The sequence below is a fragment of the Saimiri boliviensis genome, chromosome 13 (genome assembly GCF_048565385.1).
Source record: "Saimiri boliviensis isolate mSaiBol1 chromosome 13, mSaiBol1.pri, whole genome shotgun sequence".
Taxonomy (NCBI): domain Eukaryota; kingdom Metazoa; phylum Chordata; class Mammalia; order Primates; family Cebidae; genus Saimiri; species Saimiri boliviensis.
Window position 1 is genome coordinate 110,999,223 of NC_133461.1, and position 13,439 is coordinate 111,012,661.

Sequence of the window (13,439 nt, forward strand, 5' to 3'; positions counted from 1 at the left end):
GGAGCCTCGCTCTGAGGGTCTGGTGGGGACTGGAGTTAGTATAATGCATCTGGCACAGTGACAGCCACACAGGGATGACCCCATGTTTCCCTTGGCCTTTGTGCTGACTCTGTAGCTTCGACCCAGAGCTGCTTCCTGTATGGGTGCTGCGTGAGTCCCACCAGTTCTCATGCTTGTGGCCGCTGGTTTTGAAATCTTAATCATTTTATCTGTGCACTTGTGCTGGCTGGCTGTTTCTTTCTTTCTTTTCTTTTCTTTTTCTTTTCGTTTTTTTCTTTTTTGTTTTGAGTGTAAAGTCTGATGAGACACTGGAGCTGTGATGGACAGTGCAGGCAGCTGTATCTTCACTGTGCCTGGGGACCACTACTAGCATGTGGCTACCCCTGTGTGGACCTGTTTTCTAGCTGGATTTTTTTTTTTTTTTTTTTTTTTTTGCTTCTGATTAGCTAAAGTCCTTCTCCCCTCCTCTACCCCAGCTTCACTCCTGAGTCCCAGTCAATTAAGTAATCTGATAAGTTCGTTCATGTTTGTGTTTAGTACAAGAACTAAAGTATGAATCCAAATTCACGTAAGGAATGTGAATCTGGCCTGCCTAGAAAAGCCCTTCTCCACGATTCCATCATGACATGTTAAAATAATGGAATAAATTATTTGTCTTCAGTAAGTCCTTAGCACCACTTCAAATGCGTTTTTTAAATTAAATGAATTAATATATTCATCAATATCCAATGCTGTACACTTTAGATCCTCAGAACTTGTCCATCTCATAATGTAAACTTTGTACCTTTTGATAAACCAAAATACATTTTTGATTCTATAAAATACTATAGCTGCATGTCTTGTTTATTCTTATGCTAAGGATTTATACAGAGAGGTTTCAGTGTTAAATAATACTTAATTTATCTGATACTTTAGGCTGAGTTCCAACATTATATGATGACTTTAAAAAAAATCCGTGAGTGTCTTAACTGAATGCAATTCATCTAGGAAAGTGTGGGGTTATAGTTTCAGGGTCTGTAAATCGTGTTCCTATTTAACAAAGAACAGACTGTTTATGAGATCTTCTTTTGTTATCTTAGAGAGAGAGAGAGAGAGAGAGAGAGACTGAACATAAAATATTTGTTCTCATATTATTTTTTCTAGAATAACAGAATTCCCATATTCATACATCATTTTTTTTAAATAAAGACTGCTAAGTATGCTTGGAAAACAAAAGAGGACAATATCCTGTAGTTTTACATATAATAAAAACACAATTTTTGAAAGACATTTTAACAATATGTATATATTGAAGTTGGAATCTTTTATACTCAATGTGGAAGTAACAAATTTTGTTATTTAAATCAAAGTTTTGATTCACTATGTGATGAATATGAGATAATTTAATATTTAAGAATTAGCTCTGATTTAAAGATGCTTAAAGTCTTCTTGGTAGAATAACAAGAGAAAGAATTGAAGCCTTTGTTTATTTCTACAGAAGAAGAGCAACAGAAGGAGACTTTGGTGATTTAAATCGTAAGAATATTGTTTATGTCGTATAACTTCTAGCATTTGTCTTTGCATTTCTAGCTGTAGGTCTTGCCGCATGCCAAGAGCCAGCCCTCCCCAGCAACAGCATCAAAATTGGAGATCGTTACATGGTGAACGACGTGCTCTCCTTCCAGTGCGAGCCTGGGTACACCTTGCAGGTATCCTTCCTCTCAGTTCTCAGGATCGCCATGCACCTGGTCATCTTTGTGCTGCTTGCTTCCAGCCAGAGCCCTCACTTTGCACCCAGAAAGCGAATTTGGTTTTCCTCCCTCAGTTTGTGAATCATACTATTCCTATTAAATCATGGATGTTGGTCATCTTTTGGAAACAGCCTTTAAATGATAAAGCAGTCTTTCAAAGCCAGTGTCCAATTTTTCAAAATTATTTAATTTCAAAATATGTGTTGAATATGTGTTGACTATGCAGAGAGCATTCCAGGGGCAAAGTATCAACGCTGCCTCTTTGAAAGCCCTCTCCTGGCAGCCAGTGATTGCATCTGCTTCTGAGTCATGTGCATGCCCTGCTCTGCAAACTGTTCTCAGCATTCCGTCCATCCTTAATGCCCACTTGGGCTAGGTGCATAAGGCACCAAACGGAAACATTCAAATAAGTTTTAAAGACTATTAAGTAGAAGTTTTTAAATGAACTTTAAATACCTTCTATATAAAAAGCTTTTATATAAAAGTAATATTTTATAGTCTAATGTATGGTAAGATTAGTCATTTTCTCTTATTTATCACTTATTATTAATATTTTCTAGTTTAACCCTGAGTAAGCCCACTCTCAGAATAGTTTCTATCACTTAGCATAATTATCACATAATTATCCCTGCCAGCAATAAAAATTGGTAATCAAAACATGTATATCTTAGAGTCAGGAGAAATATATGTCTGTTGACTTTCCAACTCTTCAGTTAATTCAGGTAATAGAATATTTTAGCTGTATGTTTATGATGACATTGAAACTGCTAGGTTTTGAAGGACAATTTTTAGCCATGTTCTTACATGTAAAGTTTCTACACTACAGCAGTGAAATAACACATTGCATAGAATTCAATTTCTGCACTTACGTTGGGGTGAATATTGTGTAGCACTGAATCAAGTAAGAGCAAGAACAGCAGCTGGAAAATACCGACTGCTAGAGATGTACATCACCAAGTGCTTTATATGCAAAACCTCACGGCTCCTGACCAACCGTGGGCTGTGGGTGCCACATGATGTCTGTGTTTAGCTTAGAGAGTATCTGTGAAATGCCTAGCACACTTAAGGAAAACTATTGTTGCTGTTACTATAAACCAGTATCAACATGTAAAGTCACCTTCATAAGAACAAACCTACCACTTACATGATGATACCACCTTGGTATCAATTACTTTTTGCAGTAATTGTTGTAACTCTGCAAAAAGATGGGCAGCAGAATGAGAGTCTCTGTAATGGAAACTGTACTGAGGAAACACTCCTGAAAGCTGGGCTACCTCCGTAAGTTTGTAATCAAACACACTCAGGCTATCTAGGCTAAATCTTTAAGACGCAACATTCCTGATCCGTGTGCTATGATAGAAATAGTTATGCTAGGCTGGGTACAGTGGCTCACATCTGTAATCCCAGCATGTTGGGACTCCAAAGTGGGAGGGTCACTTGAATCCAGGTGTTTGAGACCCGCCTGGACAACATAGCAAGACACCATCTCTATAAAAAATGGAAAAATGAGCTGGGCATGGTGGCACATTCCTGTAGTCCCAGTTACTTGGGAGGCTGAGGTGGGAGGATCACTTGAAACAGGAGGTGGAGGTAGCAGTGAGCCGAGATTGCACCACTGCACTCCAGACTGGGTGACAGAGCAAGACCCTGTCTTTAAAAAAAAAAAAAAAGGATTATCTTTCATATCTCTAGGGTCTCATTTAGAGCAGCACCTCAGTCTATACTGACATGCTGTTTTGTGCCTTGTTGGGGGCTTGCTTTATAATTGCTTGAAATAAGGTAAATATCATATTTCCTCTTATCCCTCAAATACCCAAATATTTGCTCTTTAATATTTGCCCTTGCTCATGGATATCTGTCTTCTTTCTACTTGATGGTGAGACTTTGCTGTTTCTGTTGGCATTCTTTTTCAAGTGATGCTATGACAGCTCTCAGCGAAGAAAATAGAAATAGGTCTTTAGTAAAGAAATTTCTTGTTATGGATTATTTAATACGCTGCTTAGGGACACAGGCCATGAATGCACTTCTGCACAGTCCAATCAGAGCATTCATTAACTCTGTTTTTCAAATGCAAACTAAGCTGTGTTTCTTTTCTTCATTACAAACCATGCCAAGCTTTGAGTTTGCAAGATGCTGTTTGTCATTCATATGAGCAAAAAAAAATCCTGGATTTTTTTTTAATTGCTAACAACTGACAATTTTACTAACACATTAATATATTTGGAGCAACAGATGCATAAATTAAATATTAGTATGAAACCACTGTTCCTTGCACAGTTCACACGTGAATGTCTATAAATGTATATGCCCCGTGAGGTTCAGGGGCCTGCCATGACATCAGATGCGGAAACTGAATCCTGAATATTGGAATGATGTATGACTTCCGTCTTTTCTCAACTGGTTTTTGTGGTGTTTTAAAACATAAAAAAGGAAATTCCCATTTGAGTAAACACTAGTAAATTAATGCACAGGGTCCTGTCTTTCTTTGATTCATTAGAAAACTTGGAGCTAGAATCACTCATCTGAAATGTTTATATCAAATTCAGTAGGAGAATATTACCTAGATTGGTAATAAATGACCATTTTATTGGTAATCTTTGATGAAAACTTTTTGAGGCTTTTAAACTTTATGTTTCCTCCTATTTCAGAAGGAAATGTATAAGGATAATTTAATGCATCAGAGAATGGGTATACACAGAATATAAATGCCAGCAGCACAAAATTGTCTGGAGTACCTTCTTTAAAATTAAATATAGTCTTCTTTGCTCTAACTACTTTTAAAAATATCAAGAAGTATGAGAAAGTTTTGTGGCAGATGGATTAAGTATGAAATGTTTGAGAGCTTAGGGAATCGGTTTGTTATTGATAACTGCATTCGTGCAAATTCTTGTTTGATGCGTTCCCACTGTGGCTGGAATTATTTAACATAGATTAAATATTGTTTTTCAATTGCCTCTATGCCAATTGTGGATGGCAAGTGGGTAAGGCCACTGAGTCACAACCAGGAAAAAAATAAAAATAGACTGCACCCACGGTCTCCCTGATCACCTGTCTTTAATTGTGAAAGAGATGTTAGCACAAAACATCTCTGAATTTACCCCTCTGCTGTTTGATTTTATTTGTCAATGAGAAAGACTAGAACAGATTTTTTTTAAGTAGAAAGCTGAAAACTTCATATATTTACAAAGTAAAGAGACCCTGAGTGATGAGGGTTAATTTCACTGTAGGCAGGTTGATGTGACAATGTGTGAGGCTCTCTTGTAAGAAAATGAATGTGAAGGCTCCTTTTATGGTGATAAAGGAAGAATCTACCCAGTGGTTTGCTGAACCCTGGTAACCATGTAACTTATAACCATAGACAACTAGGGAAGCTACATTTTCATAAGCAGGCTTTGTGTTGCTGACGTTTTCCCATCTAATGACTACCTAGTGCTTTCAAGTTATTTTCAGCCTCTTAGGCCAAAAGCTATACATTCTTGATGATGGGGAAAAAAAAATGCATACGTTGCTCAATTCAACACTCTTCTTTAAATACCAAGAAAGGAGCTGGGAATTATTGTTTGGTCAAAGGGACATTGCAAGATTCTGTTTTTAGTAGGAAAAAACAGTGAAAATGGATACTTTTCTATGTTGGTTCAAAATATGACTCACTAATAAACATTAGTTAAAATAGATATCACAAATTTTGAATTTTGAAATATTTATGATTAAAACAGGAAAGGAAAAATGATAGATATTCCCAAACATTTAATCTGTAAATGCTCTGTTTTAGTTATGTGGGTTTTCTTTTCTTTTAAACAGGGCCGTTCCCACATCTCTTGTATGCCAGGGACCGTTCGCCGCTGGAACTATCCATCTCCTCTCTGCATTGGTAAGGATGCAGCTCCCTTACTCTTGCTGTGCACAGGCTGGGAAGAACAGACCTGCTCTACACTCGCCAAATGATGCACTTCAGAATTTCTTAATTTCAGAACCTGTGTCATATAATGATAACACTATAATGCACTAGAGCAGAATGACAAGCTGAGCCTGCACCCTCTCCACTGGATGCAGCAACTCTGTCCTCTCGGTTCGTCTGGGTCACCCCCACAGACCAGAGGCAAGACTGCCTGCTCAAGGCACTACACCAGAAGGGCATTCGTGTCAGAAGGCCAGTTTGTTAACTTGTGACAAAGACGGAATGCAGCTGGTCTTAAAGTCTGAGTAGTTTTTTCTGTAGACCTTTAGCCTCAGAAAAAACAAGCTCCCAGCAATACAAAGGTTGCTGATGCAGGGTACTTTGCTCCCCATCATTGAGGCCCCCAGCTTCACCCATCACCTATATGTTGTAGCCAAGCTCAAAAATCTTTACCTGTATCTCAGGCACCTGACCATTCAACCTTGCCAACACTGTCCCAGTGGAGTCGTCATCAATGACTTCACACTCCGCACCCCGACCCACCTCCCACTACTGATCAGCTTCTCCAAACCTGTTGCTCTCCTGGATCTGCTTCCTTTGAGAATGCAATTAGCAGTATCCTGCCTTTTCTTTCCTTTTCTTTTTTTTTTTTTTTTTTTTTTTGCCTAAACAACAAATCTGGGTGTTAACTTTAAATTTCTCCCTCACTCCCTAAATCCAAGTGATTTCTCACTGTTGTCAACCCCACCACCTGGTGTATCCTCCCCTGAGATTCTTAGCCCCAGGGCCCCATCTTCACGGCACAGTCCCCTCCTAAATTATCTCCATGGGATCCTTATGTGAGGCTCCCATATTCAGCCATACTCCAGCTTTATCATAGGAAAGAACCAAAAGGAAAAATCAGCAGTACTGATCTTGTCTTTATTTAAAATTTTCTTATTTTTTTAATCATAGGGTTTTTTGCATTTCTTTTGATTTTTTCAAATATTGCATTAAAATATTGATTAGAGGGTTTAGGCACCATCTTGAAGTTTGCACTGGAGTGTCCTCTGCTCAGTGCTGTCTGGGTTCCCACCTTCAGGTGCAACGAATCGTCCCTACCCTGGGCTACCACCCACCATGTGCCTGACTTTGCTTCCTGCAGAGCTGTAATGATATTGCTGTTCAATTTGCTCTTCTACAATCTTCAAAGACTTCGGTGACAGAGACATGCACCACTCACCTGTGTACCTTTAGCACATGGTACACACTCAAGAATTTCAACTACAGAATGGCTGGGAAGTGAATGAGTATCAGAGAGCATGGGCCATTATAATAGGCACACTTCTGGGGTTCTGTCTTTATAGTTCCCGACAGTGTTCCAACACTCAAATATTGCTGGGAGTGCACTCAGAACCCACTTACCTCCAGATGGTTACTTTCAAGCACCCCATACTGCCAAATGGTGTCTCAGGAGAAAGTGGTCAACTCCATATGGATAAACATTAGCCACTTTAAAGGGCACAGTATAGCCTTAAAATGGTCCTATGAGCTATTCACATACTGTTTAGAATTCATTTTGGCATAGTGTGGTGTGGGTACATACAAGTACAGCAGGTAATTACTGTCTGTTACACATTCTTCTGACAGCCTCATTTCCCCACATCTCAAATAAATTTAGGTATTCAATGGCTTTTAGTAATACACAGTTTAACTGTCTTGCATGGGATGCAGATAGGATTGTGTACAGAGGAAAATAAAACTGCAAGAAACCTATAAAACAAACAAAACTTCAGCCTTTATGATAGTCTCATCCAGGAGATAATGACTGTTTATATTATGTTCACTATATCATATTTGCTTACAAAAGTGAAAAATATACCTTGGTGCCAGTATCTTATCTGTAAAGGCTATTTCTTGGTAAAAATAAATGTCTAGATTAACATGTCAGCTAAAAACATAAAGTTACTCCTACAGATGTTTAAAATCCCAGCCTTAATTTGGAGGGAAAAAATGAAAAAAAATGGCAAAAGGACTGCCTTTGACTCATACAGAACATCAATCTGCCTATTTGTTTTTAAATGAAGAGCCCTCCTTTAAAGGTAGAAATTAAAATTTTTAAAACTTTACAATGAAATCAATTTCAAGCAGGCATCCAATCAAATAATATGCCTTTACTGTCACTTTATATTAAATAATGGGATGTTTTATTCAAATAATTAACTTACATTTGCAAAATATATAAACTTTTTTATTTAACATCTTAAATATTAGCACATGTTGACGTTACATCAACTTCTGTAATCCTTTACAGGGTATACAAGTGTTTTCATTGTTGAAAAACCTCTCACATGACCTGTGATAAATCCCAAAGATCGATTCTAGAGATCAAACAGCATTTTTTGTTTGGTTTTGGTTTTATTGTTTGTTGTTGTTGTTGTTGTTGTTTTTGGTTTTTGGTTTTTTTCCTCTTAGCTGTTAGCTTTAGATAACACCAAACTGGGGGATTTTATGAGTAGAAGTCCATAGAGAGATAATATTTTACTTATGAGTTCCTGGAAATCCCATGACCTAATTTTGAAAAATACTAGTACTAATGAAGACAGTTCATATAATATCACTTCTCTAGAGGTTAACCTACCAAGCAGTGTTCTGAGAGCTTAACCAATATGGACTATTTTGAATATATATAACAAGTCCAGATTGGTCTCACAATTTTCCAGGTCTCTGTAGGTGGGTGCAGTTCAAGTCTCAGCAATGCCCTGGGACCTCCCTGTCTCACTGCACTGCTGGGCTCTTCAGCAGCATGGTTTGTGTCCTTGAGTAAAAATTCTGTATATTCTTCGTCCCCAGAAAACCAGGAATCTACACAAAATAAGATATAAATCTAGTAAAATATAAGGTCTCTAGCCATTTTATAGAAGTAAACTCCTTGCCCTTAGCAACACAGTTAATGTCCCAGAATTTTTCCATATTATGTCTCACACCACAAAACATAAACTTTTAAATGTTTGTAACTTACATTTTTCAACTTGTACAATGTTTGAAATTTGGAATATGATGCCCTGGCTTGAGCAGTCACCATATTTACTAGACTTGAGTTTTAGCATATTTACCAATAACTGTAAATTTGCTTTTCACCTGTGAGAAAGCGTCTGGCATGGAGGGAGCTTCCCAGGCAGGAGGCAGGAAGTTAGTCCATGACGTGACAACCACACAGAGATGGACACTGAACCTATCTGAGACACAGCAAGCCCAGTCACCCTAAAAGGTCACAAAGGAATAAAGATGGATACGCATCTTTTGGGAGCTCTGTTTTTATGCTTATCTATTAAGTTGTTTTTTAGATAAGCAACAGCAAAAAAAAAAAAAAAAAAAAAGGGGGATTACATGTGGTTTTAACTAAGCTCTCAGGTAAATTGGTGATTGTTGTGTGTTTGACAGGAGATGAAGCCAGAGGTCAGGCTCATGATTGGTTTCCCATCACATGGACGGTTGTTCTGTGTGGGACACAGACATCCGTGGTGATGACGCCGTCTGTGTTCAGGCCCTGGGCCAGCCCCTCCTGCAGGGCTGCCTCAGTCCTCAGCTGAAGATGTGCATGTCTGTTTGTGTTTTGTGATTTCCGTGTGTGTGTGTGTGTGTGTGTGTGTGTGTGTGTGTGTAAAAATCATACTAAAATCTAAAGAAACGTTTTAGTAATACCACATTTGCTGGTTCTTTTTTCTCTCTTTTTTTTTTTTTGTCATTGATTTGGCCTTTTTCATTCATGTCTTCACTGTAGTTGTGTTACAGGAAAGGGGTTGAGATTCAGACCTCAAGAGCAGGTTATTGAATCTCACACAAGAAAGAATTCAGGGCAAGTCCATAGAGTGAAAGCAAGTTTACCGAGAAAGCAAAGGAATAAAAGAATGGCTACTCCATAGACAGAGCATCCTCAAGGGCTACTGGCTGCCCATTTTCATGGTTATTTCTTGATGACATGCTAAACAAGGGGGAGATTATTCATGTCTTCCCTTTTTAGACCTTATAGGGTAGCCTCCTGACGTTGCGTGGCATTTGTAAACAGTCCTGGCGCTTGTGGGAGTGCCTCAGTGAGGATGACTAGAGGTCCCTCTTGTGGCCACCTTAGTTTTGGAGGGTTTTAGCCCGTTTCTTTACTGCAGCCTGTTTTATCCGGAAGCTCTGTATGATCTGTATTTTGCACTGACCTTCTATCTCATCTTGTGACTTAGAATGCCTTAAACATCTGGGAATGCAGCACAGTAGGTTTCAGCCTTATGTCATCCAGCTCCTATTCAAGATGGAGTTGTTCTGGTTGAACACCTCTGACAGATTAATACACGTATCTACTGTCACTGCAGGTCACATGAGCCCTAAGGGAAAGAGTATTACTGCTAAATGTACTTAGGCATACCACTCAGACTCACTGGTGTGTCTTCAGCACAATCCGCAGCTGCGTGGACACAATACAGGCAGGAGCCTGGCCTTTCCCAGGAAGAAGTCGCCTTGAGAGATTATACTTTAAATAGCAACACAGTTGATGCTGTGCAAGACTTTTCCTGAATTATGACTCACACCACAAAAATAAACTTTTAAATGTTGGTAACTTAAAGTTTTCAGCCTATTCGGTGTTTGAAATCTAGAATGTGATGCCGTGGCTTGAACAGTCACTATATTCACGAGCCTTGAGTTTGACCTGTTTCTCATATTAAATTACAAATAAACTGTTTGAGCCTTGATGATGATTAAAAAACAAAAAGGCTTCACTACAGGTCCTCGGGGGCCTCTGAAAGAGTTCTTCCAGAGCATATTTTGTTGAAAATATTTTGCTTAATGAGAGCATTGTTAGAATAAGAATAAAGTCATTTCCTGTGGACTTCCTGAAAAGAAGTGGCATCATTCGCATGAAGTTCAGAATATAAGAAATTGCCATTTTAATTGATTACAAATGGTCAAAGATTGGAATTTCAAATGCTTCAACCTATATCACTGGGCATGTTTGTTGTAAAACCCGTCGTGTTTTTTTATAGGCAAACCTCAGATACAGTAGCAAAACGTGAATCGCCAAGATACGGGAAGATATATGAACTTGCTTTACCATCTCTCACAGCATAATATTTCCTGGGGAGAAAATGGTTGCAGTTAACTACATTCCGAAATTGAAAGGCTCTCTGACAGTCGTGTGTCCTGGCTGCAACTTGGGTTCTGGAACCATTTGCAGCTGGAATGACCTTCTGGTTGTACTGTTTACCGGACATGTCACTTTAGGCAGATTTCTTAATCTCTTCCAGGTGTGGTTTCTTTAAGTAAGAGGGGAATAGAAATAACACCAGCATTTCAGAATTGTTATGTGAGTTAATCTGTGTAATGTACTTATCTAGGCACAGTAAGTAGCACATAGTCAGCGATCAAGAAATACAAACTAATTCTAACACTCAATGAATAGCAGCTAATAAACTGAAGTCTGTTTGATGCCTGACTGTAATCCAAACATTAAATGGAGTAACCTTTACTGGGAGCCTCTGAGTATAAGGAGAGGTCAGATCTTGAAAAATGGTCTTTATTCTAAAGCAGAGTTCACCGTCAAGAGGGAGAGCTCAGCTCATAAATAAGTGAGGCACACGGCACCGTACTGTGTGCTGTAATTAGGGGCAGAATTCAGCTCTGAAGACTTGCTCTTTCTCAGCATAGTTGAGTGAAGCAGGTTGGATCAGAGATTCCAGGGAGAAAGTGAGGACCCCCAGAACTGACATCCTGTCCACTTTACAGCCACCTGTGGAGGGACGCTGAGCACCTTGGGAGGTGTGATCCTGAGCCCCGGCTTCCCAGGTTCCTACCCCAACAACCTAGACTGCACCTGGAAGGTCTCCTTACCCGTTGGCTATGGTAAGTGAAAGCAGTTTTAATTCCTAAAAGGTCATTTTATTTTTTTCATTTCTACCTTGGAAACAATTAAGCAGAATAAAAAATAGGCCTTATTCTGTTGACGTAACTGTATGTTTAACTGAAAGTGGCTAACTTTTCCACTCTCATTCTGTCAAAGCTTAAGTAAAGCTTTGAGAGAATAACTTTGAGAGCTTTGAGAGTGGAAAAGTTATTTGAAAAATCAATTGAGCTGTGCAGCTCTTTTCAAGGCAAATTAAATTGGCCGAATGATAATGTGGTCGTGCACATGAAGTGCAGAATGTCGCATCCCTAATTCAATTACCAAGCTCCTTATTTATCATCACGCTTTTCCTCATCTATCTCTGGAAGTCAATCACGGTTATTGTTTCTTCTGGATAATTTTGAAGGCTTTTTAAAGGTTATGACTCATTTTAAATTATGAAACAAATTTCCAAAAACAGTATTGTTTTATACATTTTTATTATATATTATATTGTTTTTAGGTTTATCAATATGTTTTTAATATCTAGTTATTAACATTTAGGTTGTTCACTTTAAATAATTCATAAATTTAATTGTTGTGTGTACTATTTTAGAACCTCATTCTGCCCTGTCTTCAGAAATGCACGGTCTTTGTGAACTTTTGATCCCCTCTCATACCATTCCTCGTCTGTCTCCTGGTTTCCTTCACATTTTAATTCATTTATTTGGGTCTCCGCTACCTGTGTTCTTCTCTACAGCACTCACTCTAGGTAGACCAAGTTAGGTACTCAGTGAGCGTCCTCGGGCAGAGTAACTGAGTACTTAGGTACTAAATATTAGCTGAGTGATGAATGAATGAGCACAGCCATAAATAGAAATCACTGCCCTGGAGGAAGATCGCACCCTTGATTCAGAGCTTCTGCCTTTAGAATCTGTGCGCAGGTTGGCAGTAGCAGCAGGAGTGAGCAGTCGGGGTGGACGTGCTCAGCAGAGCGTGGCCAGGGAATGAACGGGCGGAATGACAGCCTGGCAGATTGGTCAGGCGCTGGACGTGGGAAAGGCGGTCGGCCAGTAGGACGGTTCCACAAGGAAAGAGGAGGGCCTAGGAGGGGCGGCGGGATGGGACGGGGGTACCTGTGGAGTTTATCCCCATCCCGTTATCCGCAGGAGGCCACGCCTGGCAGTGGTCAAGGAAAGGAGAGACTCTGTGAAAGGGATGTTGTAGGAGCCCTCTGTTTCTCCCAGCTTCCTCAGTTTGATAGTTTTTTGTTTTGTTTTGTTTTGTTTTTCAATCATCATCTCTCTGAGCCTAAGGCAGTGGTTATGTGAGGGCTAAATGAAACAGAGAGCTATGAAAAACTTTGAGCAGCATTGGCTCCCCTGCCCTCCCAGTCTGGGCCCGTTGTCCTTGCCATGGAGTTGTGGAGACAGGAACTTGTTGAATTAATCTTTGGAGTCAGGGGTTAAGTGTTGTATCAGAGATATGTATAATCCTGGATGGTTTCCACAGTCATCGTGCTCTTAAGGATCACAGCGTTTTGGGACAAATTATTATAGTCATTAACAGAGTCAGAGAATGAGGGAAATCTGAGGCAAACTGCAGCTATCCCTAAAGGAGTTGTGGTTTTCTTAAATGAGATAATCCACAGGAACCCCAGCTTCCTCATTCCCATAACTGAAATAGCTACATAAGGTTATGGTGATGGTTAAATAAAATAATTCTGGCTAGAAGGTCAGTACAGGGCTTGGCAGGTGATAAACAACAACAACAAAAAGTGAAACAAAGAAAATCACCTGCTTATATTTTTTATTATTCTTCCAAATGTTTGCCACCTTCCTCTCAAAACTAGCTAGAAACATTCTATTTATGAATAGAATAAAGTGGGTGTAAATATTTTCTTAACATATTTTTTCAAATGTTACTATTTTATCATTTCTGAAAAGGGTATCATTTAATAAAT

General features: G+C 39.1%; 1 protein-coding gene across 3 annotated transcripts in view; it reads left to right on the forward strand.

Moving 5' to 3' along the window:
* Positions 1 to 13,439, forward strand: part of CSMD1 (CUB and Sushi multiple domains 1) — a 2,098,967-nt gene that overhangs the window by 1,812,860 nt on the left and 272,668 nt on the right. For all 3 annotated transcript variants that reach the window (XM_003940706.3, XM_074384178.1, XM_074384179.1), the window contains 3 exons: positions 1,570 to 1,688; positions 5,532 to 5,601; positions 11,380 to 11,496. In XM_003940706.3, the coding sequence (XP_003940755.2) occupies positions 1,570 to 1,688; positions 5,532 to 5,601; positions 11,380 to 11,496 (306 nt within the window). The remainder of the gene's footprint in view (positions 1 to 1,569; positions 1,689 to 5,531; positions 5,602 to 11,379; positions 11,497 to 13,439) is intronic.